The 26,279-nt window shown below is 53.1% G+C and overlaps 2 protein-coding genes across 6 annotated transcripts in view; both read left to right on the top strand.

Moving 5' to 3' along the window:
- The window catches only part of UNC5B (unc-5 netrin receptor B), a 51,892-nt gene extending 39,006 nt beyond the window's left edge, over positions 1–12,886 (top strand). For 2 of the 3 annotated variants that reach the window (XM_065067990.1, XM_065067988.1), the window contains exons 4-17: positions 648–751; positions 1,636–1,816; positions 2,350–2,517; positions 3,353–3,517; positions 4,268–4,300; positions 5,307–5,501; positions 5,924–6,316; positions 6,740–6,827; positions 6,916–7,084; positions 7,253–7,486; positions 8,774–8,923; positions 9,181–9,345; positions 9,437–9,618; positions 10,382–12,886. In XM_065067990.1, coding sequence (XP_064924062.1) covers positions 648–751; positions 1,636–1,816; positions 2,350–2,517; positions 3,353–3,517; positions 4,268–4,300; positions 5,307–5,501; positions 5,924–6,316; positions 6,740–6,827; positions 6,916–7,084; positions 7,253–7,486; positions 8,774–8,923; positions 9,181–9,345; positions 9,437–9,618; positions 10,382–10,547 — 2,393 coding nt within the window. In that variant the 3' untranslated portion in view covers positions 10,548–12,886. The remainder of the gene's footprint in view (positions 1–647; positions 752–1,635; positions 1,817–2,349; positions 2,518–3,352; positions 3,518–4,267; positions 4,301–5,306; positions 5,502–5,923; positions 6,317–6,739; positions 6,828–6,915; positions 7,085–7,252; positions 7,487–8,773; positions 8,924–9,180; positions 9,346–9,436; positions 9,619–10,381) is intronic. The other variant, XM_065067989.1, reaches the window with a different exon arrangement.
- A 2,177-nt stretch (positions 12,887–15,063) lies between these two features.
- On the top strand, positions 15,064–25,357 carry SLC29A3 (solute carrier family 29 member 3). 3 transcript variants are annotated; one of them, XM_065067982.1, is made up of 6 exons: positions 15,064–15,135; positions 15,850–16,098; positions 19,438–19,520; positions 20,269–20,495; positions 21,799–21,961; positions 22,611–25,357. In XM_065067982.1, the coding sequence occupies exons 2-6, from the start codon at positions 15,862–15,864 to the stop codon at positions 23,278–23,280; spliced, it is 1,380 nt and encodes a 459-aa protein (XP_064924054.1). In that variant the 5' UTR covers positions 15,064–15,135; positions 15,850–15,861; the 3' UTR covers positions 23,281–25,357. The 3 variants fall into 3 exon arrangements, with proteins under 3 accessions (XP_064924054.1, XP_064924052.1, XP_005506505.2); XM_065067980.1 differs by having other exon boundaries at positions 15,074–15,135; positions 15,850–16,179; XM_005506448.4 differs by lacking the exon at positions 15,064–15,135 and adding an exon at positions 15,142–15,325.
- Positions 25,358–26,279: the final 922 nt, after the last annotated feature.

The raw sequence follows: 26,279 nt of genomic DNA, 5'->3' as shown, positions 1-26,279 counted from the left end.
CTTCTGCTCCTTTCAAGGCTCTGGAGTGGGATCCTGCCATGTCCCCAGATCACTGGGGGCTCTGCAGGGCTTCTGGCCTCTCTGCTTCACCCAAAACACCAGGAGCCCCTTGCTGAGCCAGCCTGGCTTTCCCGCAGTGGCCGTTCCCCATTTTGAAACTGGGGTGCAATAGCCAGGTTTCCGGCAAGTCTTGGCACGTGGCTCAGCCAGGAGCAGCAGAGCCACACAACAAGCCACCGGAGTCCTGAAATTTGGGGATTTGGTTTGGTGGGAGCCGAGCGGTTGTATAAATATTGTTTTTTGAAGAGCGGTCCTGGTGTAGAGAGCCCAGAGGGGGAGAGGAATGATGGTGAAGCTGAAGTTTAGCCCCAAAAGGAAAAGGCAGGCAGGGTTATAAGCTTGTAAGTGCATGAAGGAGGAAGGGCATAGTGCTCAGGCACCACGTGCTGTCCTGAATCCCCCCAGGAAGATGCTTATTCAGCTCCTTCCTTCTGGGACATGTTTTGCTCCAGCTGTGCTGTACCAGAGGCATTTCCCTACTTGTGTGCTCCTGGTGTCTGGGCGATGCTCTCTCCCCTCCAAGGTTTTGCATGTTGCCCTGTTTCCACAGCAGTTTAGTAACCCCAGGGTATTCCTTCCCCCTCCAGATCTCCGGAAGAACTTTGACCAGGAACCACTGGGCAAGGAGGTCCCGCTGGAGCAGGAGGTCCTGTTGCAGTGCCGCCCGCCCGAGGGGGTGCCGCAGGCAGAGGTGAGCAGGTTGGCGCCCAAAAAGAAGGGACATCACCTCCCGGAGGTCTGCAGCCATAGCTGGAGAGAGATGGGGCATGTCCCTGCAGATAGCTTGTAGCTGTGGTGGGCGGCCTCACACCAAGGCTCTCAGCTTTCATTATTCAGCAGAATTGTTTGTTTGGGGCAGTGCATCTGTGATTGTGAGATCTAATGACACACGTAACCTCTGCACCTTCTCTGCGCCCCTGTCCCGTGCTTCCTGGTGTGCCATTAACCTGTCAGAGGGACAATCTAATGAGGAAGCACCCAATGACTTGTCTGAAGGGGAGCAGTGACAAGTGAGAGCCAAGGGCTGGAAAACTCAATATGGATGGGTTTCCCTAGCCTAGTAGCGACGCTTTCCCTCCCCACAGCTCGGAGAGCTCCCATGGTAACCACAATGTCCCATCCTTGGCCAAAACAGCAGTAACATGTCCCAGTCAGGCCTGGTTTGGCCCAAATAAATACAGTCAGAGGCAAGACTGACCACCAAAGGTTGTGGTGCTGAGGATGCTGGTGGTCTCGGTAACGAAGATGGGGAAGGCTTTGGGGCAGGCCATAGGCTGGTCTGGGGCTGTCGTTCTCCATCAGGGCTGATTAATCCGGCCCCTCCAACCTGGTGTTTGTCCTCGCTAGTGCCCGCACCCACACTCAGTGCCAGTATTGACTCACACCCTTCCCAAGCAGCCTAGTTAAGCAGTTGTGTCCTAGCTTAGCTTTGGAAGGTCCTTGGAAACCCTCATGGTGGGGAGCATGTGAGATGGGGATTTCCACCAAAACCCATTATGTGCTTTCCTGGCTGAGTTTTCAGTTCTTGTTCAGCTTAATCACCGTCCTTCCCCATCCCTTCCTTTGCATTGCTAGGTGGAGTGGCTGAGGAACGAGGATGTCATTGATCCTACCCAGGACACCAACTTCCTGATCACCATCGATCACAACCTCATCATCAAGCAAGCTCGGCTCTTGGACACTGCTAATTACACTTGCATGGCCAAGAACATCGTGGCCAAGCGCAGGAGCACCACAGCTGCTGTCATCGTCTACGGTACCAGCCTTTGCTCTTGGGGAGGGGACCTGTGCTGCTGGTCGTGTCTCCAAGCCATGGGGAAATACAGGCACTTTCTGGGAGCAGTAGGAGCGAACCCCACCAGGGCATTACATTAAACTGGGTGTAATACCCCATGTCTGCTTGCGCAGGCCATTAGGAGAGGTTATTATGTGTTGGTAATTGCAGACCTTCTCGGTTGGCTACAAAGGTGGCTGGATGTTGGACGCAGCTGAGTTGCTTTGTCTTTCAAGGCAGCTGAAAAGCTGTGTTTGGCTGAACTTTGCTAAGAAACCAAAGATCTGCTGTGGCCAGGCACAAAAATATTTGCAAAGTGGAAAAAGGACCAAAGCGGGCTTGAGCACCTTGTGCATATGGGGTGCATGGCACGAGAAGGAGTCTTGTGGTGTGATTTTCTGGAGAGAGAGCCGTTCTAGGGTGTCGCAGAGGACCTGGTGAGCCCTAGGCTAAGCTTCTGTCCCTGCTGAACTGGGCTCTGTTGATGTGTTAACGCTGTGCATCTCCTCTTGCAGTGAATGGTGGCTGGTCCACCTGGTCCGAGTGGTCTCCTTGCAACAACCGCTGTGGCCGGGGCTGGCAGAAGCGCACCCGGACATGCACCAACCCTGCGCCACTCAACGGTGGTTCCTTCTGTGATGGGCAGCCTTTCCAGAAGATCACCTGCACCACCCTCTGCCCAGGTAAGGGGGGATTCAGAAACCTTGCCCACACTGCCTGTCCCCCACATTGCATGGTCCAGCTGTTCTCCTGGTGCTCCCCAAGGAGACAGGGGCTCGGGAGACCAGTGTGAAGCATCTTCCAGTCTGCCAAGACCCAAGAGAAGCATAGAATGAGTCCAGCCATTAACCCAACACTGGCACTAAACCATGTCCCTAGAACCTCAACTACATGTCTTTTCAATGCCTCCAGGGATGGTGACTCCACCACTTCCCTGGGCAGCCTGTTCCAATGCCTGACAACCCTTTCCATTAAGAATTTTTTCCTAATGTCCAATCTGAACCTCCCCTGGTGCAACTTCCGGCCATTTCCTCTTGTCCTGTCACTTGCTACTCGAGAGGAGAAACCAACACCCTCCATGCTACAACCTTCTTTCAGGTAGTTATAGAGGGCGAGAAGGTCTCCCCTCAGCTCCTCCAGCTGGACCCCCCAGGTCCCTCAGTCGCTCCCATCACACTTGTGATCCAGCCCCTCACCAGCTCCATTCCCTCCTCTAAACTCACCCCAGCACCTCAAGCTCTTTTTTGTCCTGGGTGGCCCAAAACTGACTCAAGGATCCAAGCTGGAGATCACAGAATCATAGAATAGCTTGCACTGGGAGGGACGTTCAAAGGTCATCTACTCCAACCCCCAGTGTCTACAGGGACACAACAGGGCTGGGTTTGCTTAGATAATGCTCTGGAAGCCCTGAGATGGGCATGGGCAGCTTTCTGCTGCCATACATGCCAACACTGGGGCACAAGCCCCGAAATGTGTGCCGAGGGGGGTACCGACATGCCTGTGTTTGGTGGCCTGCAGTGGACGGCGCCTGGACGGAGTGGAGCAAGTGGTCAGCATGCAGCACGGAGTGCACCCACTGGCGCAGCCGCGAGTGCGCCGCCCCGGCGCCCCGCAACGGTGGCAAGGACTGCAGCGGGGTGCTGCTCGACTCCAAAAACTGCACCGACGGGCTCTGCCTGCAGAGTGAGTACAGGGGCAGGCAGGCAGGGATGGGTGGTGGAGGCGACGCTGGGAGCTGTGGTGCTCTGGCACTTGGCCATGCTGCTGTTGGCTGTGCCACCAGGTTGGGCAGCAGTGCTGCTGGCACCTCATTTCGAAATTCTGTCTTTACAAGGTTTTTATAACCAGACTCAGACTTTCCAAAGCTAATTCTGAGCAGAAATAAAGGCTTGGGGAATCTTTTGGTGGGATCTACGTGTCCCACCAAGCCTTCTGAAGCGGCACCGGGTTTGGGGTTTCTGCCGAAATAAAGCTGGTTGTGGTTAGTGGGGTAAGCCGGGGGGGTGTCTCAGCCCCGCCATGCAAGTATCTGGCCTGGATCATTGCTTGGTAGGAGCCCTGGAGCACCAGCTATGAAAAACCCAGTAGTAATAATAAAAATAATGGTGTGGGTACGCTGTGGATGGGCTGAGCAGCCGATGCTGCCACCTGCTGCTGTGTGACACTGCTGTCCCCTTCAATGCTGCTGCAGCCAGAAATGCCCAAAATTCCGGTTAGCTGGGGACATGTGCCCCAGGGGCTGTCTGCACATGGGGACATTCTTGTCACCATGCATCTCCCTGGCTTTTTGCATGCTCAGGGGAACAATGCTGCTCTCCTGTCCCTCCCCACGATGCCCTGGCTTCCCCCCTCCCCAGCTTTTGTTTCATCTCATCTTCATCCCACCATCACTACCTTCACCTTTTGTTTTTCTAACTTCTTTTTTCCTAACAGATAAAAGAGTTCTAAGCGAACCCAAAAGCCACCGTAAGTGCTCATTTCATGGCCATTTTGTTTCTTTGCAAGGCGTTTGCTTTGGTTTCGTTCTGTCGCATCCATGGCAAGGCTCCCCAGCAGCTGGGTTAGGACAGGGTGGGAAGAGGGAGCAGCTGAAGCCCACCCCAAAACTCGTGTGTATATTAAATCACCTGCTCTGCTTCCAGCTATAAATACAACCTGCTTTTGTGCTCCTGTCCCCCTTTTGCTCCCTGCAGTTCTTGGGTGCACCATGATGCAGCCCATCACAGCTGCTCCAGGCATCATCACCCACCCCACAAGGACTCTCTTCCTTGAATTTTGGGTCCCAGGGGACATCAGGGTTCCTGTTTCTGGCATCCGGAGAAGGGGGACTTGGGGACAAGGTGACACCTCCCCGAAATGACATAGACCTAATGTAGTTGAGATCACCAGGCCTAGGACAGGGCTTTACTCCAACGCGAAACCATAGAAACCAAGAGATCACTCTTCATCCCTCTCCTCTCTGGGTAGATGTACCCAAAATACATAAAGTATTTAAAGATCAAGAGCCAGGGAAAGGAAGATGGGGAAGCTGAGGGGTGTCTGTGTAGGTAAAGTGACAACCCTCCTGGATAGGCACATATATATGAGATGCATGGATAAGCATTATGTTTACTCCTCAGGGTTGTCTCTGTTAGGATGTGAGGATTGATAACTTCATGGATCTGAGCTATAGAAATTTAATGTTTCTCGGCTTCCTGGTGCTCACATAAAGTTTACAGGAGCCGTGCCGAGGTGTCCTCCAAAGATTTGAGGGGTTCACCTCCATCTCATTCTCCGGCATTGCTCTGCTTTCTGGATCACTCTTAGAAAACACCCTCCATCCTCCTGCCCCAGCCTTTCCAGCAGGCCCAGTACACATCTTCCCCTTCGTGCCTGTGTCCTGAGGTAGTGGTGGGTTTGTGGAGCACCGGTAGGTCTTGATGTGCATATCTAATGCTCCTTTTTTTGCCTCCATTTCTTTAATTCCTCTCAGTGCTGGAGGCCACAGGTGACGTGGCCCTATACGCCGGGCTGGTGGTGGCCATTTTTGTGTTCATTGTGATCCTCATGGCCGTGGGGGTGGTGGTGTACCGGAGGAGACGCCGCGATTTCGACACAGACATCACAGACTCCTCAGCCGCTCTGACTGGAGGCTTCCACCCCGTCAACTTCAAGACCTCCCGGCATGGTAAGAGCCATAGCCCATGGAGCTTCTGCTCACCAGCTTGAGACCAGGCAGAAAGGAAGTCAAGCTGCAAATCACAGTAGGAGACGGGTCCCTGGTAGATCCCCAGCCCAAATTTTTGAGGGGAATATGCTGATTTTTGGAGGCTGTGAGCTCCATGGAGCTGGTCAGGTGCTCATGGTGGGAGTCAGGGCAAAGTGGGAATTTGCTGTAGGATGCTGCTTCTCGCTGACTCGTGGTACTGAGCAGTTCCCTTCCAAGTGCCTGGTGGAAGGTGGACAGATGTAGCCCAACACTGTACCCGTTGTGCCCGCTGCATGCCTTGCACCTCCTCCATCCCTTGCTGGGCAAGGAGGCCTTCTCGCGGGTGTATCTTCCAGTTTCTTCTGCCATCTTCATCCCACCCGTGTTTCTTCCTCCTGCAGACAACCCACAGCTGCTGCACCCCTCGATGCAGCCGGACCTGACAGCCAGCGCTGGGGTGTACCGTGGCCCCATGTACGCCCTGCAGGACTCCTCTGACAAGATCCCCATGACCAACTCCCCCCTTCTCGACCCTCTCCCCAACCTCAAGATCAAGGTGTACAACTCCTCCACCACCTCCTCCTCACCGGGGCTCCACGATGGAACAGACCTTCTCGGCGGGGTCCCCACCACTGGCACCTACCCGGGGGACAACACCAGGGACAGCCACTTTGCGAATGTGCGGAGCAAAGGCCTGGGCTCCCAGCACCTTCTCAGCTTGCCCCGGGAGCACAGCTACAGTGCCAGCGGCACGTTTGGCTACCTGGGTGGGCGGCTCACCATCCCAGGCACTGGTAAGCCCTGGGCTGGGGAGGAGGGTGTGTTGGGCTGCTGAATGATCGAGGACTTGCTCTTGTCCTAGCAGACTTGCTTGCCAGGAGCAGCCTTTTGCTAGCCCAAAGGTGGCTCAGGGGAGGAAGGCAGCAAGCCATTGCTAAGCCAGTCTTCTCAGGCTGGAGGTCACAATCCCCTGGGACTTTCCTGGCTTGCCCTGCCATCGTTTCAGGGCCAGTGTCTTGCAAAAGGATCCAACCCACAGTTTGCAGTGGTGTGGCTCCTCTCTGCAAGCGGTGCAGCTGAGGAACATCTGGAGATGTTTCTCCTGGGGTTTTCCAGAGCTGTTCTAGCTCACTGCTCACTTGTCAAGGTGGAGGGGTGGTTTCTCCATGGTGGCTTCTTCCTCCTGTGGTGACTAACACCATTGTGTGCCATGCCAGGGGTGAGCCTGCTGGTGCCTCACGGGGCCATCCCCCAGGGGAAGTTCTACGAGATGTACCTGGTCCTCAACAAGGCAGAGAGCGCCCTGTAAGTCACGCCTCACCACCTGCACTTCTGCTCTTTGTTGGCCACTGTGAGGCTTTCTTTCTGACCGGTGTCCCCTCTCCCATCCCAGCCTACCTTCCGAAGGCACTCAGACAGTGCTGAGCCCAACGGTGAGCTGTGGACCCACTGGCTTGCTCCTGTGCCGCCCTGTCGTCCTGACCATTCCCCACTGTGCAGATGTCGCCTCCTCAGATTGGATTTACCAACTGAAAACACAGTCCCACCAGGGAAACTGGGAGGTAAAGTGGAAACCCAGCTCCTGCAGCCAGTGGGGACCATAAGCATTGTGGGACACAACCCCTTGCGAGTGGTGCGGCTGAGGAACACCTGGAGATGTCTCTCCTGGGGTGCTCTGGGCTGCCATGCCCATGGATGATGAGCTGACCACCAAACTTTGTTCCGTGTAGGAGGTGGTGACCTTGGATGAGGAGACCCTCAACACTCCCTGCTACTGCCAGCTAGAAGCCAAGTCCTGCCACGTTTTGCTAGACCAGCTTGGCACCTACGTCTTTGTAGGAGAGTCCTACTCCAGGTCAGCCATCAAGAGGCTCCAGCTGGCCATCTTTGCCCCCACCGTTTGCACCTCTTTGGAGTACAGCCTCAAGGTCTACTGCTTGGAGGACACGCCAGATGCTCTGAAGGTAACATCACCTTGTGAGGCCAGCGTGGGCTGCTCCCAAAAGCTGTTGAAGCTGGTGGTGAGAGGCTGCCTGGTCCCTCTCAGGATGGCCTTGCCCCAGGGAGCAGATAGCCTGATGCAACAGCCTGCAAAGTGACTATGGTGAAATAATCAGCATGTTTACTGCTTTCCCTGCTCTTCCTCACCCTCTCTGAAGGAAACAATGAGGCTGTTGCTCAGCTCCTGTGCTGGGCCCCCTTTCTGCAGACATTACATGGGAGGTTTTGCTGCTGGTGGGTGGGTTTTCTCTCTCCTATGCGGGGAAAAAAAAAACCAACACCACAAAACACTTGCTGCTGTGATTTGCCTCAATTTTCTGTAGATCCTGTTATTCTTGCAGGTGTCTCTGCCCTCCTTGTGAGGGTTTGTGGCATTGACAGCATCAAGTGCAGCGTGAGGGGCTGGAGTTTGGATGCTTTGGCTGCCTGGACCACCTGTGCGGTCTCTGTTTCATAGAATCATCAAACAGTTTGGGTTGGAAGGGACCTTCAAAGCTCATCCAGTCCAGGGGCATCTCCACCAGCTCAGGTTGCTCAGAGCCCCGTCCAGCCTGGCCTGGGATGTCTCCAGGGATGGTTCATCCACCATCTCTCTGGCCAACCTGGGCCAGGCTCTCACCACCCTCAGGGCCAACAATTTCTTCCTCATGTCCAGCCTGAATTTCCCTCCTTTAGTTTAAAACCATCACCCCTTGTCCAGTTGTAACAGGCTCTGCTAAAGTTTGTCCCCATCTTTCTTATTGGCCCCTTTTAAGTACTGAAAGGTGGCAACAAGGTCTCCCTGGAGTCTTCTCCAGGCTGAACCAACCCTGTTGAATTCCCCGTGACCTGTGTCAGGATGGCCATGGTGCCTCTAGGTGGAGATGTAGGCAGCGCTCTGGTTCCTGGATTGCATTTTTCTCCTAGAAGCTGTGGCTGTAAAAACAGGATGGTGTTAAAACCAGATTGGGCGGCACTGTTCTAGAGTGTGTGACCTTTGCGTTGGACCGCTGCATTGCCTGAGGACTACAAAGCCACATACAGGATGCTCACGTGTTATAAAATTCAGATTGCAGCTTGGGCTGTTGTGTGAGATGAGTTGGCAGGTTCTTGGTGCTGCTGGCAGGGTGGCAGAGGCTGCTCCCCTAGGGAGGACGCCCTCTGGGCTTGGCGCTATTGCCAGGACATGCTTGGCTTTGGGTCTGGAGGGGGGAGAGGAGCAGCCCCTGCTCACCTCCTGGGTCTGACGCTGCTGGTCCTGCTGCCCGCAGGAGGTGCTGGAGCTGGAGCGGACGCTGGGCGGGTACCTGCTGGAGGAGCCCAAGCCCCTGCCCTTCAAGGACAGCTACCACAACCTGCGCCTCTCCATCCACGACATCCCCCATGCTCTCTGGAGGAGCAAGCTGCTGGCCAAGTACCAGGTGAGGGGCGGAGGTCCCATACCAGGAACACCACCATAGCCAAGCACCACAGCATGGGGAGCGCTCTGGTCTTCAGCGTTGTCTCCCAAAGGGATGGAGGAGGAAGGGGGACCAGTTTTCACATGGTCTTTCCTGGTGGGATGCTGTCTGTGGGATCCCTCTGTCCCATCTCATTCCCATGGGGTGGCTGGAGGAGGTGGGGTCTCCCAAAGGAGCTTCTGGAGCCTTTGCTAAGCCCACGCTTTGGTGTTCCATAGGAAATCCCTTTCTATCATATCTGGAGCGGCAGCCAGCGAGCCCTGCACTGCACCTTCACGCTGGAGAGGTACAGCCAGGCTTCCACTGAGCTCACCTGCAAGATCTGCGTCCGGCAGGTGGAAGGGGAAGGGCAGATCTTCCAGCTCCATGTCACGCTGGGAGAGGTGAGCGCTGAGGAGGTGGAGGGGACAGCAAGGGGACGTGCTCAGGAGCCATTCTGTGCTGCAACATCTTGCCCTGTTCTTCCCCTTGTAGCATGCCAGCTCCTTTGACACCCTCCACTCCCACCATAGTGGCACCACCACCACCACCCAGCTGGGACCCTATGCCTTCAAAATCCCCCTCTCCATCCGGCAGAAGATCTGCAACAGCCTGGATGCCCCCAACTCCAGAGGAAATGACTGGAGGCTTCTCGCCCAGAAGCTCTCCATGGACCGGTGGGTCTCCCCGTGCTTTGCTTTCCCCTCCTGTACCCCAGGCAGGGCGGGCTTCACTTTGCTCCCTCGTTGCTGCAGGGCATCCAGCTGGATTATGTCCAGCCATAGAGGTCCATATATCTGTATCAATATGGATATAGCTATGCACAGTTATACGTGTCTATAGCGATTCATCCATCTGTGACTCAGTCTTGGGTCTCTTGTCACTTTGAACTGGCCTTTATTTGTCTGGGTCTGTGCTTGTGCTGGGCTCATTTCTGAAGGACTGAAGGAAGGGAGGGTAATTTCAGCAAAACAAAGCTTGCATTGCTTATCATAGAATCATTGTGGTTGGAAGAGGCCCTCAAGATCATCAAGTCCAACCATTAACCCAACACTGGCACTAAACCCTGAACCTAAGAACCTCTTCTGTGTGTCTTTTAAACCCCTCCAGGGATGGTGACTCCACCACTGCTCTGGGCAGCCCGTTCCAATGCCCCACAGCCCTTTATGGGTAGAAATTGTTCCAAATACCCCATCCGAACCTCCCCTAGTGCAACTTGAGGCCATTTCCTCTCATCCTATCTCTCGCTGCTTTTGCGCGAATGCCGGCTCTATATAAAACTTGAAGGCGATGTCTCAAAGGCTTCGGCATTTGTGTTACGGCGTCTCCATCAGGGTTCACATTGCAAATGTGTTTGCTGCTCCAGCATCCTCCCTCCCTCCCTCCCATCCCCGAAGGGACCGCACCAACCCAGCCCTCCTCTCCGCTTCCCCTCCACAGGTATCTGAACTACTTTGCCACCAAAGCCAGCCCCACCGGGGTGCTCCTGGACTTATGGGAAGCCCAGCACCAAGACGACGGTGACCTCAACACCTTGGCCAGTGCCTTAGAAGAGATGGGCAAGAGTGAGATGCTGGTGGTCATGGCCACGGAGGGGGATTGCTGATGGCGCTCGCCGGCGGGCCAGAACGACTTTTACAAGCAATTCAAGTGTTACCCAGCATTCCTCTTCCTCCTCTTCTTCCTCCTGGCCGGCCTCAGGGCGGCAGCTGGTGGTGTTTGCGGCATGGGGAGGAATTAAGGCTTCTTGAGTTGGGACAGGGGTTTTCCTTCTCCTCCTTGGTTTGGGTTCCTCTCCGGTTCTCCTCTTCCTTTAATAGCATTTCTGCATTGAAGAGATGAGTACAATCTAGGTGAGCGGCTTCTGTCCAGAGCTTCAGAGAGCTTAATAAGGCAAATCAGAAAGGAAAAAAAAAAAAAAGAGAAAAAAGGAAAAACAAAGTTTCTTAGGAAACGCAAATAATTTATTATCCAGATCTTTGGATGAGTCCTTTTTAAAAAAAGAAAAAAGAAAAAAAAGACAGATTTCTAAACCTTTTTTTTGTGCGTGCAAGAGCAAGAGTGTTGCTGTGGTCAGGGTGGCAGAGAGAGAGATTTAAATGGACGCCCTTTCGTAGGGAAAGGTGTGTGATCCGCGTCGAGCAAAACATGTTTACATGTCCTGGGACCCCCAGGGACAGTCCGTGGGGTGAAGTGCCTCTGCGCCCCTCTGGCCCAGGGCCAGCTGAGGCCCTCCCCAGGACATTGTCCTTCAAACACCCCTTTGGCGGCAGCGCCCGGCGGAGCAAGGGGTCCCCTCCGCCCACATGGAGGGATGAAGGATGCTGCGTTCAGGGCTCGGCGTGGGGAGTACGCCCAGGTCTGGGGTTTTTTAATTGAATTCTTCCCTGGCATCGTTTGGGGGAGTTTTTTAGGATGGCTATGCCTTCATTTACATAACTTCAGTACAAACCAAAGATTTCAGAGGGAGGCGATGAGCGGTTTGTGGAGGGTCCGGGGGGAGCAGAGGGCTGGCGGGATGGGGTGCTGCCCCTTGCAGACCACATCGGTCTTGGATCCACGTGTTTGTGCCCAGTTTTTGATGCGGGATTTCAATGGGAATTCAGACCTCGCTATCTCCAAGCTGCAAGCCAGGCTGAGCATTTTCACGTGAGGGACAGCATTGTAAGTGGTGATCAGGTTTCCATCCTCTCATTGCAGCTCCTTTTTTTGACCTGTAATAAGAGTTCTTTATAATGATGGACAAGTTGTAGGATGAACGGAAGGTCATCAAGGGGTAGGTAGGAACAAGGTTCCTCACAAAGATATGGTGTCTCAATGAAGGGTAAAATTTAGATTACCTGCAGATAGAAATAGTGCTATATCTTAGAAATTTGTCTGTTTAAAAAAAAAACTAGGAATGGGATGGTGAGCTCAGGATTAGACTAGATGACATTGCAAAGCTGTGGGTTCTCCATCTGTGAAAGCATTTAAGAGCAGGGTCTGAGAGCAAGTCCTGCTTTGGGCTGCAGCATGAAGCCCTGGACCGGTGTCCCGGGGTGCCAGCAGCATCCTCCCGCATCCTGCAGCATCCCGGGGGCCGGAGCGAACTCAGGGAGCCCTGCCCTGAGCGACAGCATCGCCTTTGCAGGATGGCTCGGGGGCAACTTTCAGTATTGCTTGGCCATGGGTTTGGTTCTTCTTGGCGGCGGTTGAGAGTGCAGAGCCATTCCCTGTTGTGTTTTGGGGTCTCCGGCACACATTTCTTGCTGGGTTTTCAAGGCTGTGGGAGAAAAGGGACTTTTTTTCATGTGTGTTAGGTGGGAAGACTTCTGGGTTAACTGCTGTGTCACGTAGGAAGAGTTTTATCTATCCCTTAGGCTGCATTTGAGCATCCGATTTCTGAGACCCTGTCTCTGAGCTGGGGGGGCAGAGCAGGGAATAGGCAAATTTGGGAAAAAATGAAGAACTGATGTATCAAAGCGGCTGCTGGCATTTTATAGGGCTCTGTTCTCGGTGCCACGGTCCCGATGGTGGGACGAGATGCTCTTCTTTCGGGCCACGTCTGAATCTCTCTCGCTGTCTCTCTTGCTGTGTCTGGTTCGCGGGCCACTGTGCCGGCATGCGTGCCTGTCTGTCCTTCCATCCGTCCCACCTGCGGGCGCTTCTGCCTCCGTCCCCATCCATCCGCCTTCATATCCCCCTTCCTTTTGCCACCTGGATCTGCCGAGGTGCGTGTTTGGGGGGGGGGGTTCTCCCCATTTTTCAGGCAATGTCCGTCTCTTAGTCCGCAATCTGTTTCCATATTTATATGCCCAGGGGATGGGCCTGGTGGCATCCTCTAAAGCCCCATCTGTCTATTCTGTAAAGGACTGTAAATAAAGTTTAGCATTCCTATTGTAACAAATTAATTTTTATGCAATAAATTATATTTCCTAGTCTAATAAAAAACAATTTTAAAAAGAACCAATCTGCTCTCTCCTCTCATGTTCGTCACTCAGCAGTTCCTGCTGGGTTTAGCATCTGCAGGGGTGTGGGATCCCCGCGAGCATCCCTCCAGCCTGGTTTGGGGAGGATGCTGCTGTCAGTCACTGATGGAGGTGAGCTCTTCAGATTGATTTATGGTTTGTTCTGGACTCGCGTGGGTGATTACATGAGATGCAAAACCCTCCCAGCTGTGCTTTCCAGCTCCAGGTAGGATGCTGAGCCTCAGAATTGATAACTTTTCTTTGCATATGAATTCCTTTAACCACAGTCTCTCAAGTCGCCTTCACTGTGCAGCTTTGCACTAACCCATCTTTGCCAGGGCCCAGATTTTGTGGATAGCTTTGACCAACTGGTGCCTGATTTCGTCTGATGTTCTCCTGTTGAAACACTCAGCTTGCTAATTCCCCTTAAACTAAAGCTGGCCCAAACCTTTTCCGCAGCCGATATACTGAATTCAGTCCCTGTGACAGGTCCAAAAGTGACTCCTGGGCCATCGCTAAGTGTTTATCCTGCTGGAGACAGGATGCCTGGGAGCACCAGAGCAGCCCACATCAGGGTCTCTTTGACTTTTTGGGTCAGTCCTGCTGGATTTTACAATTCACTTACCACTCCATGCAGCAATCAGTGGTACCCGGGGGTGAGGGAGCTGCTCTGTAAATCCTGGCTAACATATTTCAGTCTCTTAACCGTTATTTACATGCTCTTTGCTGCATTACCCCTCCTCGCTTTCAAACCAGTGCCGGCTGTGGATTTGGGGTCGGGGTGGAGGGGAAGCAGCCTGAACCCCACTTTGCACACAGGAGTGTCCCTAAAAGTCCCTCCTGAGCCTGTGCAGGGGTCTGTGCTGCTTTGAGTCTCTCGAGTGTGGGTAATACTGACTGGAGGGGCTGTCGCATCTTCGGTGAAGCATGTTTACCCGGCTCGGCTGTCACGGTCCCTTGTGCTGATGTGACGTGAGGCTCTTCTCCAGCAGTGGGTATTTTGACATGATATGTGGCAGCAGGTCACAAATACCAAGCAAATCCCTTGGAGCTGATGGGTTACTGACTCGGATAGGCTGTGCCACCCCCTCAGGTGCTTTCCCTGCCTGGCATGTCAATGCACATGAAAATCACAAGGAGAAACCCATGTGCTCCTCGGAAGCCTTTCCATTTCAGCACATTGCCAGTGGGGCGGTTGAATGCTTCTGCTTCTTTGCTCGCAAAAGAGGACTTGGGCTGTTTTGACATCTGGGTGGCCAAGGCCATCTGACCCGCTTTCCTCAGAGAGGCTGGAGATGGGTGGTGGCCAGCTGTGCATTAACTGCTGCTCTGGGAGGTGACATATCTGTGTCTGTCCCACAGGCAGCTGTATGTGCAAAACGGAGACTATTTTACTCTCATGGAGAAAAGCTGGATACATGTGCAACAGAGGAAAAAAGAGGTGGAGGATGGTTATAATTACCTTAGACACTGGAGATGGGGAAGGCTAAAGGCAAACAGCTGGTGAGAGGAAACATAAGATGTAAAACTCCTCTAATTGCCAACACAGGTGCAAACAAATTGGCAAGTTGTTCAGAAAAGCTGGGGCCTCACCAGTCTCATTTTCCCCTGTGCCAAGGAGCCAAAAAGTGGCAGAAAGGGGAAAAAAGTGGCCATGGGGAAGATGAAGGCCAATGATTTATTTTTTCCTTCCTGGTCCCGCGGTGCCCTAAAGGTGAGTGTTAAATTTGGATGAAATTGTGACATTTACAGTGAAATTCATCCTAATGTAGGAAGCAAAGTGAGTAAAGGAGGAGCTTCTGTCCCAGCTCTGGGGAGGGGTCCCTCATCCGCTAGAACAGGGGTAGGAGTAGTTATATTCATACAATCCTAAAATTACATCCGGCCCTTTGAAGGCAACCGCGAGGCTGCTGTGGCCCGCGGGGAAAATGAGTTTGACACCCAGAAGATGGTCCCCATTCCCAGCCCTTCCGTGCTCAGGAGGGGACAATGCCGCCACGCTTTGATGACTCCTATTAAATATATATATACAGATATCTGTATCTATGTATATATATTTTTAAAAGGGAGGTGGTGGGGAATAAAGGAGGGGGGAAAAAGGAACTAGAAGGCGGGGCGGGCGCGGAGGCGGCACCGCACTGCGCCGCACCGCCCAAGGGGTGGGGACCGGGGCGGGGCCGGGACCTGGGCGTGGTCTGGGCGTGGTCTGGGCGGGGCCAACCCGGCGGGGAAGGAGCCGGCGGCCCTGTAAGTGGTTTTGTTGGGGTTTGGGGGTTCGGGGCTGGAGGGAGGGAGGCAATAGAGGATGGATGGGGAAAGGCTGCAGGGAGGGATGCGGCGCTTCCCCCTCTTTACATTGTACGATTGGGTTTTTTTGGCAAAATCTCCCATTTCCGGCATTTCGCGCTCGGCTCTTCCTCCGGGGCCGCTCGAGCAGGTCGGTGCTGGAGTTGTTGAGGAGCCGTTTTTGCAAAGCCCGGTTTTGTTGATACGTAACGCTCGCTTGGCAGAGCTGGCCGGCGTCGCGGTGGTTTACAAGTCGTTGTCCAAAGCTCGATGATGCCACGCAAGTCAATGGGTCGTTTTGCAAAGCCTCGATGATATTACAGTAGTTTACAAGCCTGGTTGGTGTTGCATTAGTTTACAAGTCATTTTAGAAAGCCTGCTGGCGTTGTGCTAGTTTACAGGTCTCTCTGCAAAGCCTGATGGTGTCGTTAGTTTACAAGCTGGTTAATTATTTTATATGCACTTCTGCAAGGCCAAGGGCTTGGGTTAATTACTAACTATGGGTGCAAGCTTGGGTCCCACATCTTTCAAGGGACCCATAACCAGCTGCTTCAGCTCATCCAGCGTTTGCTGGAAGACTGTGGGGCAAAGGAGGAGGAACCCGCACACGGCATCTTGCAGACAACAGTTTGCAACACTCGTGATCGTATCTTTGTGGCCGGTTGTTTCTTGCAGCGTGCCGGCGCCATGCACCGCCCAGCCAGCAGCTCTCCGGACGAGGAGCCCCTCATCACGGAGGCCTTGGGGAGCAGGTACAGCCATCCAAAGCCAAACGATCACTTACATGGGGCCTACCTTATATTTTTCCTCCTCGGCATCGGGTCCCTGCTGCCCTGGAATTTTTTCATCACGGCAAAGCACTACTGGATGTACAAGCTGCAAAACTGCTCGGGGCCAGCCGGACAGGGAGTGTCTGACCTGCAGGTGAGCGTGCTCGTTTCAAAGCAGGAAAAGGTGGCTGCTTTCCATCCTTTTTGCTCTTTTTCCCCTCCGTTTCCCCTGAAGGTGAGTGAAGGTGTTGTGGGTTTTGCCTGCTGCAAACCAGGGGTGAACGTTCATTAGGGAAGCACAAATAGCTGCAAGAAAGATGTTCAAAACTAAAAGGTATAACACTTTTACCTGTAGTTGAAGTGTGAAGGTTTAAAGTGTGTTTAAAAAATTTGGCTTAATCCGCCCTATAAGCAAGGCTGCCTTCCGCTGGGCAATTTCCACAGTGCGAAGCGAAAATCTCTTAGTGGGTGGCTTGTTGTTGCTCTTTGTCCTTCATGCTCAGTGAACCCCAGGGCACCGTGATGCTCCGTGTTTTCCCAGCCAGACCTGCCTACAACTCCCTGCGGGCTGGCAGAGGAATTGCCCTGAACTTCTGGCTCCGTGGTGAGGCATCAAACGCGTTTTAGGCGTTTTCTCCCTCGCACCTCTATTTGTGGGCCTTTGCAGGAGCACCAGCCCTGGAGCGTGTGGCTTGCAATCAACTCGTTTTCCCCCTCTGGATGCTTTATTGCTTTTCCTTCAAAATCTGGCAAGTGTGACCGGCGTGTCTCCTTACAGCGATGAACATCTGGCTTTTGGCATATGGGACACAGAGCTTGTCACGGGGCGATTGATGAGCTGGCCTTGGGGCGGCAGGCTTGACGGCTTCTCGTTTGCTCCCCAAAAACATTGCTCCTCCTGCCGCAGCAGGATTCTTTCCCTGTGCCCCCTGACGAAGCGATGCTGCTTCTTTGGGGCTGGAAAACTGGTTGGCATGATGATGCTGTGTCCTGTCCTCCTGTTGCCGAGCCTGTTCAGGTGGTTTGGCCACATTTCATTTTATATAAACACGGAGCCAGGTGTGACGCCCACGTTTTCTCTGCAATTGGTCACACCGGTGTGGCATCCACAGCTGCTTGGGTTGTACTGTGGTCAATCTGGCTGCGTTTTTGCTGGGAAGGAAGCAGAGTGTCACCAGCGGTGCTTGTTGTAAATGGAAATACCGAGTGGACTAAACCGATGGAAGCCAAGCCCCCGTGGTGCCCAAAGACCACAAACTGACTCAGGGTGCTCAAGGAGGGGATGGAGGGTGCTCTGCCACCATATGGCCCGATGCCCTCCCACGTACCCTGCATCCCCTCATGGCTTCTAGGTCGGGCTTATTCAAGGCAATTCTTGAAATTCCAGCCCGGTCCAGTCGCTGAGTTGGGTTATAGAAGAACAAAAACTACTTTGCAAAAACCATCTTGGCAACTCCAGCCAGTGCTTCTGACTAATTTACCACCACGATGTTTTGTTCTTGTTTGGTTTTTTGATGTTTTTGGGGTTTTTTTAAGGTACTGAGTACCCAGTGTGCATCACGGCAGTGTGTTTGAAGATGCTGGAGTTAATATAGGGTCAAACATCTCCATTATGTGCCTCGGCTCCATGGCACAGGGTGACACTTTCCCCTGTGGGAGGCAGAGGTGGGAGGAAGGTGGCTTTGGGCCCGGAGGAAGATGTCAGGGTTGCTTTGGGCATTATCGTTAGCATTGGACAACGTGTGACAGTCCTTTACGTTTCTCCTCTAAACCCATGTCAGTGATGGGGAGCATGCAAGGCAGTGATGCCCAGCGGGGATGAGCTGTCTGCTCAGGGGGGCTCAGCAGGCAGGTAGAGGATCTCAGTATGCCTTGCATAACCAAAAATTTGCCCTGAAAGCATCTCTGTGATGGGTGGGAATGCCCACAAGGGAGAAGAGTTACTGTCTAAACTGGATTAACACCTGAGGAGTATGTAGCTTGATATTTTTCATGGTTCCAGACACAGATTAAATTAAAAAGCATTCTAATGTTTGCTGAGATGAATGAACGTTTCCCAAGGGTGCTGGACTTCTCTAAGTGTGGACACACGGCTGCTTGGTAGAGCATCTTAAAGTCTATTTCTCCCCTAATAGAAAAAAAAATTTAACTTACAAGTATATTAAACATCCCTGGGTTGGTTTGGGGGTTTGTTTTAAGTAGGTTGATAAATAAGTCTTCGTTTTAGCAGCGAGCTTTGCATCTTGCTTTGTCTTTTCTCCTATAACTCGTCACGTGGCCATGGAGCCTTGGGCCTCCTGCCTCACCAAGCAGATGCTAAATGTGGGCATTTACGTTTCTGTCTATATGGACCCTCTAGGAGCGATTATTCGACTTCCCATTGCTTACAGTAAAGCTGATGGGAAAGGATAAACAGACGTGCTTGTAAACTGATTAAAAGACTACGATGCAAAGCTGCAAAAAGAATAAACGTGCAGAGAAAACGTGCCAAGCGCCTTCTTGGATGGGACACGACCCGTCTCTGTAGCTCGGTAACTGCGGGACAGGAAAGCCCAGCACCATGGGGGTTGAGATGTGGGTCATCCTCGTGGATCATCATCCTCGTGGAGCATCATCCTCCCTGCTGGCTGAGGTTCCCGCAGAAAGAAAACAGGGGATTAAGCACCTCAAGGGGAGGAGATGGAGCAGACGCGCTCTAACAGCATAATACATGGAATGGATTGAAGGTGTAACTGTTGAGCTGCAATCTTGGCAGAGAAATCTCTCTCTGCTGTGGTTATTGCTTTCTGCGTGCCCAGCCTGACCTCTGGGCGAGTATTGACTGGTGCTGCAGCTGACTTGCTCCGATGATAAATGAGTCCCTGGAGTAAATGTGTGTTGAGGCTCAATATAGTTTCTCGATGAGTTTCGTGCGTGCAGAGAGGGAGACCGGGAGGGAGGATGGTGTCCCTGTGTCCCCACTCCGGCTGCTTTTGCTCGAGCGCGTTCTCAGACATGATGTCCCAGCCACTCTGCAGAGGGATGGCCAGGTCTGTGAGCCATCGCTGGCTTGCCAGGCAGTGAGCTAATGATATTAATGCTTTTGTGTCTTGATGCATTAAAAAAGCAGCTCTCACGGAACTCAAGCAGGATTAAAATTTCAGTGGGGTTGTCCAGGATGCTGGAGCCAGCAGGAGAAATTCAGACCTTCTTATTTTGGGGGCTGGTCTGTGGGGCCAGCGTGGCACTAGGGCAGGTATTTCCTTCACCATTTTTGCTTCTGGATTTGTTACATCCCTAATTTCCTGAAATATCCGAGGGCTGCTGCAGGATGAAAAGCCACAGGCCCATTGCCGCCTGTTGTCCTGAGCAGCTTTGCAACACGTGCTACAATGGAATGAGGTGCGCACCTACGTTATAACTCCCCATATATGCTGTATCATGCCATATTTAGGGCCTGAAATTCATGTAGTATTCCTCCTCTAACTGTTTTTGTTTGTTTGTTTTCTGGCAGGACTTTTTTGAGAGTTACGTCTCCATTGCGTCGACTGTACCCTCGTTGCTGTGCCTGGTCGGAAACTTCTTGCTTGTCAACAGGTAAGTGCTGCTCCATTCCAAAGCCCTTGAGCCACGGGTCTGCTCGGCTTTGCCCACATCGTCCTTGCCTTTCTCTGGCTCTTGTCTCCTAAAAATGCCATCGCTGTTCACCAGGGGAACAGACAACAAGAGCCAGGCTTATCCAGGTAGAAGTAACGCCTTCCTCTGGTCCTACAGCCGTTGAGCTGGCTTAAGAAAAGGACCATCCATGCCTTGTTGCAAGCTTCACTTAAGTCTAAAATATCCACAGCCTTTTGTTTGGACCCTTTCTTATCCCAGATCAAACTCCCGCATGTTTGCGGGCGAAGAGAAATGCGTTTGTGAGCTTAATCTCTAGATCTCAGCGGCTGGTCTGGCTCCCTCATGCCCTTGTCTGGTCTCCTGGATGGGTATTAAGCAATCTCCGAGCTCAGACTACGTATTATCTTGTAGTGACACGCCTGGGATTGCTTTCACCCTCTTTCCCAGGCCGGCTGTGTCGCTGCTGCTCTGCGCTGCTCCGGCCATGGGGGTGGCTCCTGGTTTCTGCGAGAAATGGGCATTAAAGGTATTTAGAGACTGATGGCAAAAGTGGAAATCGCAGAGGTGACGTCTAAAGGCTTCTGAGAAAAATCACGAGTTGTTATTCCTCATCTCCCCCCACCTTTCTTTATGTTCTTTGACCCTTCTGGCAGCAGAGGAGTCCTCTGCATCGCGCCTCCGTGTTGCAGTTTTAAAGGCAGGAGCCTCTCGTCCCTCTTGTCCCCAGGGTGCCTGCCAGCGTCCGCATCCTGTCCTCCCTCTTTGTCATGCTGGCTGTCTTCCTGGTGATCACGGTGCTGGTGAAGGTGGACACGTCGGCCTGGACCACCGCTTTCTTTGCCCTCACCATGGCCTGCGTGGCCGTGGTCAGCAGCTCCTCGACCGTCTTCACCAGCAGCATCTTCGGCCTGAGCAGCCTCTTCCCCATGAAGAACTTGCAGGCGCTGAACTCGGGTGGGTGTCCCCAGCCCAGCGGGATCGTGGTCTTGCGTTCTCAGTGGTTGGGGTGGTTGGTTTTCTCTCCCTCTTGCAGCTGGTGTTTTGTCACATGGGGTTTATTTTAGAAACTTAACTTTGTCTTAAAGAGGAAGGGAAGTTGGAGGAGAAGCATGCTCGGTCACGTGAACCAGCGCTCTGGTTTCTGTAAATACCCATAAAGCAAAATGCTGAGGGCTCAGAGAGGTGAGATCAGTGGTCCTTCACCTGCGGAGCAGCTCCAGCCAGCATGGTGGCTTCACCTTGTTACTGAAGCGTGGAGGGCTCACCTCCCTGAGCTCCTCTGTTTGCAGCTGGAGAAACCCTGAATTTCATGTTGTCTCCTCCTTTCTGTGCAGCATCTCCATGAATGATGAAGGGCACGGTGGGAGCCATGAGTGATGAGCTCCCTGGGGGACTGAGGATGTTACAAATGTGCTATGGAACAGCTGACAAACCAAGACGGGAAGGGGAAAAAAAGGCAAGACAGAGGAATTTTCCCCGAAGCTGAGATAGGAGTGTTTTAATGAGTTCAGCCTGGTGGGGGAAATTGCTGCATCCCCGAGATGCCACCCCTGTTTTTGGTGGCTGGGGTTCCCATCTGGGGGGTGTAGAAGAGAGGCAGTTACATGTGTGCGGGTGGAAAGCCCAGGTTTAGGCTTTGTGCAGGGTTTAGAGCTTCTCTGCAGGACTCTGCACATGCAAGCCCAGTGGGTGGGGTCCCATCCCAACCCTTGTGCAGCGCTGTGGTGGAGGGGGATGCAGGATGGAACCTGGGCTGTGGGGCTACAACAAATGCCTGTGTTGTAGCCAGGTGTGCAAATGGAGATGAGGTGGCCTGTGCAAGCGATAGGCTGAGAGGAAATGACCTCGCCTTGTGCCAAAGAGGTTAGGATTGGATATTAGGAAGAATTTATTTATGGAAAGGGTTGTCACCATCCCTGGAGGGGTTTAAAAGATGTAGAGATGAGGTTCTTAGGGACATGGTTTAGTGCCAGTGTGGCGTTAACGGTTGGACTCAATGCTCTTGAGGGTCACTTCCAACCAAAATGATTCTGTGATTCTATGATTCTATGTGTGCAGCTGCACCCTGAGCCAGGTTTGGGGACCAGTATGTGGGACAGGGGGTGAGCTGTGTCCCCAGGGCGAGTTTGTGCATGCCAGGACAGGTTAATAAGAAGATGCTGCTGTTTCTGGGTTCCTCCCCTGCATCGAAATCCTCCTCACTGGAGATGTGGTGGGTCGCCGCGTCCATGTCTCATCTCTCTGCTTCTCCACGCAGGTCAGGCCATGGGTGGCACGATCAGTGCCATCGCCTCCATGATAGACCTGGCAGCGGCAGCCGATGTTACGGACAGCGCCCTGGCTTACTTCCTCACTGCCGACATCTTCATCGTCATCTGCATCATGGTGTACCTCCTCCTCCCCAGGCTGGAGTACTCCAGGTGTGCACCGCGGGCATCCTGTGGGCTGGGAGGGTTTGCTGCTGTCCATGCCCAGCGAGGTTGCTGGGGGGACCCAGAGGTGCTTGTTGTGCTGGTCCCTTCCCTGTCACCCCACTGCGCCCCCCATGCTCCGGCACCATGCCGTCAGCCGCGCTTCCCCATTTGACCGAAACCACAGACTGAAACTGGGCGCCCACGAGTTTCTGGCAAAGCCACCCCCGGGGAAGAGCAGTTGCTGACACCGGGGCTTCCGAAATGCGTGAGGTCAGCGGAGAGTCGTAATCTGGAAGCAGCCAGGCACGTGGGTCCCCACAGGGCATCCGTATCTGCAACATTGTGCATGGATGTGCGTGACCCATTGGTCTTGTTGGTGCTTGCAACCCCCAAAACCACGTGCCCCCCCCCCAGATGTCTGCATGCACGAGGTCTCTGTGACCCACGGAGGGTGCAAAACGGACCCCTGCCATGGAGAAGGGAGTAATGGTGGGTCTCAGCTCTTTGTATGAGGTGGGAGATGGAGGTGTGATGGGCCTGCTGGGTCCAGTGGACGTCCCTGCATTGCCAGCTTCTCTCCTTCTCTCTTTCCAAATCTGTTTGTGTTTTCCCCACCAACACTGGGTTAATAACCTCGGTCTTTCTCTTTTTGCAGGTATTACATGAGCAGCCTGAAGGAGAGCCCGGCTCAAACCACCCTGCAGCCCGGCAGCTCCACAGCGGACGAGGCAGAGCCAGGAGGCACCACAAACACCTCCTTCCTTGCAAAAAGCACCCGCATCCCCCCACTCCGCCCCATCCTGCAGAAGACTGCGCTCCTCGGCTTCTGCCTCTTCTACATCTTCTTCATCTCCATCATCGTCTTCCCTTCTCTCTCCTCCAACATAGAGTCGGTCAGCAAGTCCTCAGGAAGCCCGTGGAGCACCAAGTACTTTGTTCCGCTCACCAGCTTCCTCCTGTACAACTTTGCTGACTGGTGCGGGAGGCAGATCACCGCCTGGATCCAGGTGCCTGGCCCTAGGAGCAAACTGCTGCCCGTCCTCGTCCTCCTCAGGACCATCTTCCTCCCTCTTTTCATCCTCAGCAACTACCAGCCCCGGGCTCACATCCAGATGGTGGTCTTCAACCGAGATGTCTACCCAGTGGTCTTCACGGCGCTGCTGGGGCTGAGCAACGGCTACCTGGGGACACTGGTCATCATCTACGGTCCCAAAATCGTGCCAAAAGAGCTGGCCGAGGCGGCGGGGGTGGTGATGACGTTCTATGTTGTGCTGGGGCTGGCAGTGGGGTCTGCCTGTTCCGTGCTCGTTGTCCACCTCATGTAGAGGAGCAGCCAGGGAAGATGCCCTCAGTTTGTGGTGCTGCTATTGGGTATTTAGGGTTTCTTTCCCATGGTTTTGGGGCAGCCTGCCTGACTTGGTGGGTGGGGAGGTTGCATCCAAGTGGAAAGTCCTCCTTCTGGGAGGGGTTGTGTGTGCACATACGCAGCATGTCGCAAGAAGAGCCAGAGGCCAGGAATGCATTGCAAAGAGCAAGTTTATTTCAGTTCCCTCTCTACCGGGGGATCTCCAAAGTTGCACCTGAGCTCCCAGCAGAGGTGACACCGGCGGGCACGCAGGCACTGGCCACTTCAGCCCTGCTGGAATATCACCTGTATTTCAAGGCTTCAGGCAGGCGCAGCCTCCCGCTCTTTCTCACAACAAAGCAGGAATCTCAGACATAGTGATAAGGTTTCTCGCAGGCCTGTGTTATCTAACGCAGAGGTTCTGCTCATCAAGCACAAAAGGTGTGTAAACCAATTAGAGTGATTATGCGTTTTTCTACAGACAGGTGCAAGTCACTTGAGCGTATTTACACTTAACCAACCTCCTCGCCAAACCTTCCGCTGTATCCCCATGCAGGGTGTTCCCTGGTCCTGGGAGGTCCCACGGGACCTCACGCTCCCCAGTTTGCTCAGGGAAGCATCGGGGGCACAGGGACATCTGTCCCTCCCACCAGTGCCAGGGGACAGGGGTGACGTGTGGTACCACCACACTGCTTTTCAACTGAAAATGGTGCTTTTGAGCTCACTTTGGGGTTTTCTGCCTCATTGTTAGGAGTTCAGCCCTGCGGTGTTTTAGCAGCCTCAGGAGGATCGAGTTTCGTCAAGATTCATCAAGTTGTGATGGTGTAGTTGAGCTATAAGGGATTTAAGCCCCAGAGCAGCTCTAAGCAAGCTTGCTTTAACTTTTCCAGGTTGAATGAGGGATCATCCAGCCCCCAGAACGGTGCTGAGACCATTTCTCTTGCTGTGACCACGGTGTGGCAGCTGTGGACACCGAGTTACATGCCTGCAGCTGAATTCCAAGGAAAATAAAACACTAAGTGGTCCTAACCAAAGGTTTTTAATGTATAGAAAGGTCTATAAAAGCCAGGGAGAGCTATCAGGGAGGCTCTGGTGTGATGTTAATGGCACAAAGCTGATTAATTGAAGTAGGCAGGCGGCATACGGTCTCCGGATGCTTTCAGAGTGGCGGGCTACTGTGACACCCAAAACGATGGGCCACCCAAAAGAGACCAGCCTTTCAAGTCACTTAAACTTCACATACCAATGCAGCCTGGACAAAATACAATTATTGCATTTATTTACTGAAATTGGGTGGGTTTCTGGTCTAGGAGAGGTGAACTGGTAAGCGAGGATTTAACGAGAGAATGTGGCGTCACAGCTGGTGCCCCAGGGATACTCTCTAAGGCAAATAGTTCTGTTAAGACTGGGTCGTTATTGGATGCTCTCTCAGCATCTTCTGCTTGAGCCAGGGCTGCCCTGGCTTTGCTGGGAGAACAGCAGGACTGACAGTGTTTGTTGCCATGGGGTGATATGTAGGCTTGGTGGCGTCGGTTTTTTATAGAAATCCGTTCCAGTGTTTAGTTTGGGCTCGTTGGCAAAGACACACGTGGTTTTGCTTTACGGCCGGTTTCTGCTTAAACATGAGATCCAGACACGAGTGGAGAGCTTGCAGGGCGTGCGGTGCAGAGGAGCAGCTTTGTGGCAGGTGACTCATCACATGTGGGCTCTTCATCCTGTCTCTTTGGCCGGGTTGATGCTTGGCCAGGGGCTGCTTTGGCCAACAAGACCCAGGGAAGGTCCATCTCAGCTTGAAGGGCAGCCCAGGAGCTGAGGGTAGGGGGTAAGTGCTCCCATCACCTCCGCGTTGCTTTAGGGTAATGTCGGTCCTGGCTGAAAAACCCAAATCCACCTCGTTTTGGCAATGCATTTTCCCTGGGTCCCAGGTATGATGAGATTCTGCTTGTGTTTCGCACCTCTACTGATCATCTCCATCATGATACAGACCAAATATCTCTTGGGATAGAATTAATTATCCAGTACAGCTGCTAATAAAGTTAATTCTTTATACTGTGCAACTGCTGGTGTCCGGAGTCGTTCCTCTTGGTGACTCACTGAAACGTGCTCTTTTAGTCTGTGTTTTTCCTCTGGTCATCCATCCCGCCCAGCTCCGACTGTGAAATCACCGACAAGGGCTGGTGAAGGAGTTCCCAGAGAACTCCCTTGAGAACCTGATGATTCTGATTTAATCTCTCCAAATGACATGCAGGTAGGTGTGGGGAGTGTGCTTGCTGCATCTGCAGGGGAGGCAGGCGAGAAGGGAATTAATCCTTTGTCTTTCATGGTGTTTAGTTAAGGGAAGTTAGAGGAATCAGGGGAAAAACCAACACGGGTTCAAAGTGGGCGAGAATCAGGTCTGAGTATTAAAAAGGAACTGCTGGTGGGAGCATCGTGGTGCGAGGATGGATGCAGGACAGGCAGCCCGAGCTGTGAGCATGTGGGTGATCCCTCTGCAAAAGGGGACGGGTTATTTATAGGGTGTTGTATATAACAGCAGGGAAGTAGTTACTGGCGTATCCCGCCTGGCTGAAGTCGCATCTGATGCTCTGTGTAAGACCATGGTGAAGAGCTCATGCCAATAAAATGCAGAATGATGAGGGAAGCAGTGGCTGCACAGCAGAGGGAAGGATGCTGTCTGCCCCGCGGAGCTGGATTTCAAAGGTGTTCTGTTGAAATGCACCCGCAGTTGTTTTCCTGGTGGTTTTAAATAGTGTATTTTCGGTAAGGAATGCCACATCCACCCCAGCTGCCAGTTTGGGAATGATGTGCCCTCCCTGCTCTACACCAGCATCGAGTGGGAACAGCCGGCAGAAATACTGCGGGGGTCAAACCCTGCTGCGTGTTAGCTAGCCATGAAATTGCACTTCTCCAGATCTCAAAGGGCTCTCTACAGGAGGGAGCTGCTTCCTGGGTCTTTGTTTGGGACCCGGGGCACCCGAG

This window comes from Columba livia, chromosome 6, assembly GCF_036013475.1.
Source record: "Columba livia isolate bColLiv1 breed racing homer chromosome 6, bColLiv1.pat.W.v2, whole genome shotgun sequence".
NCBI classification, from domain to species: Eukaryota; Metazoa; Chordata; class Aves; order Columbiformes; family Columbidae; genus Columba; species Columba livia.
The sequence above is the reverse complement of the archived record's forward strand: the minus strand, read 5'-3'. Positions and strand labels throughout refer to the sequence as shown.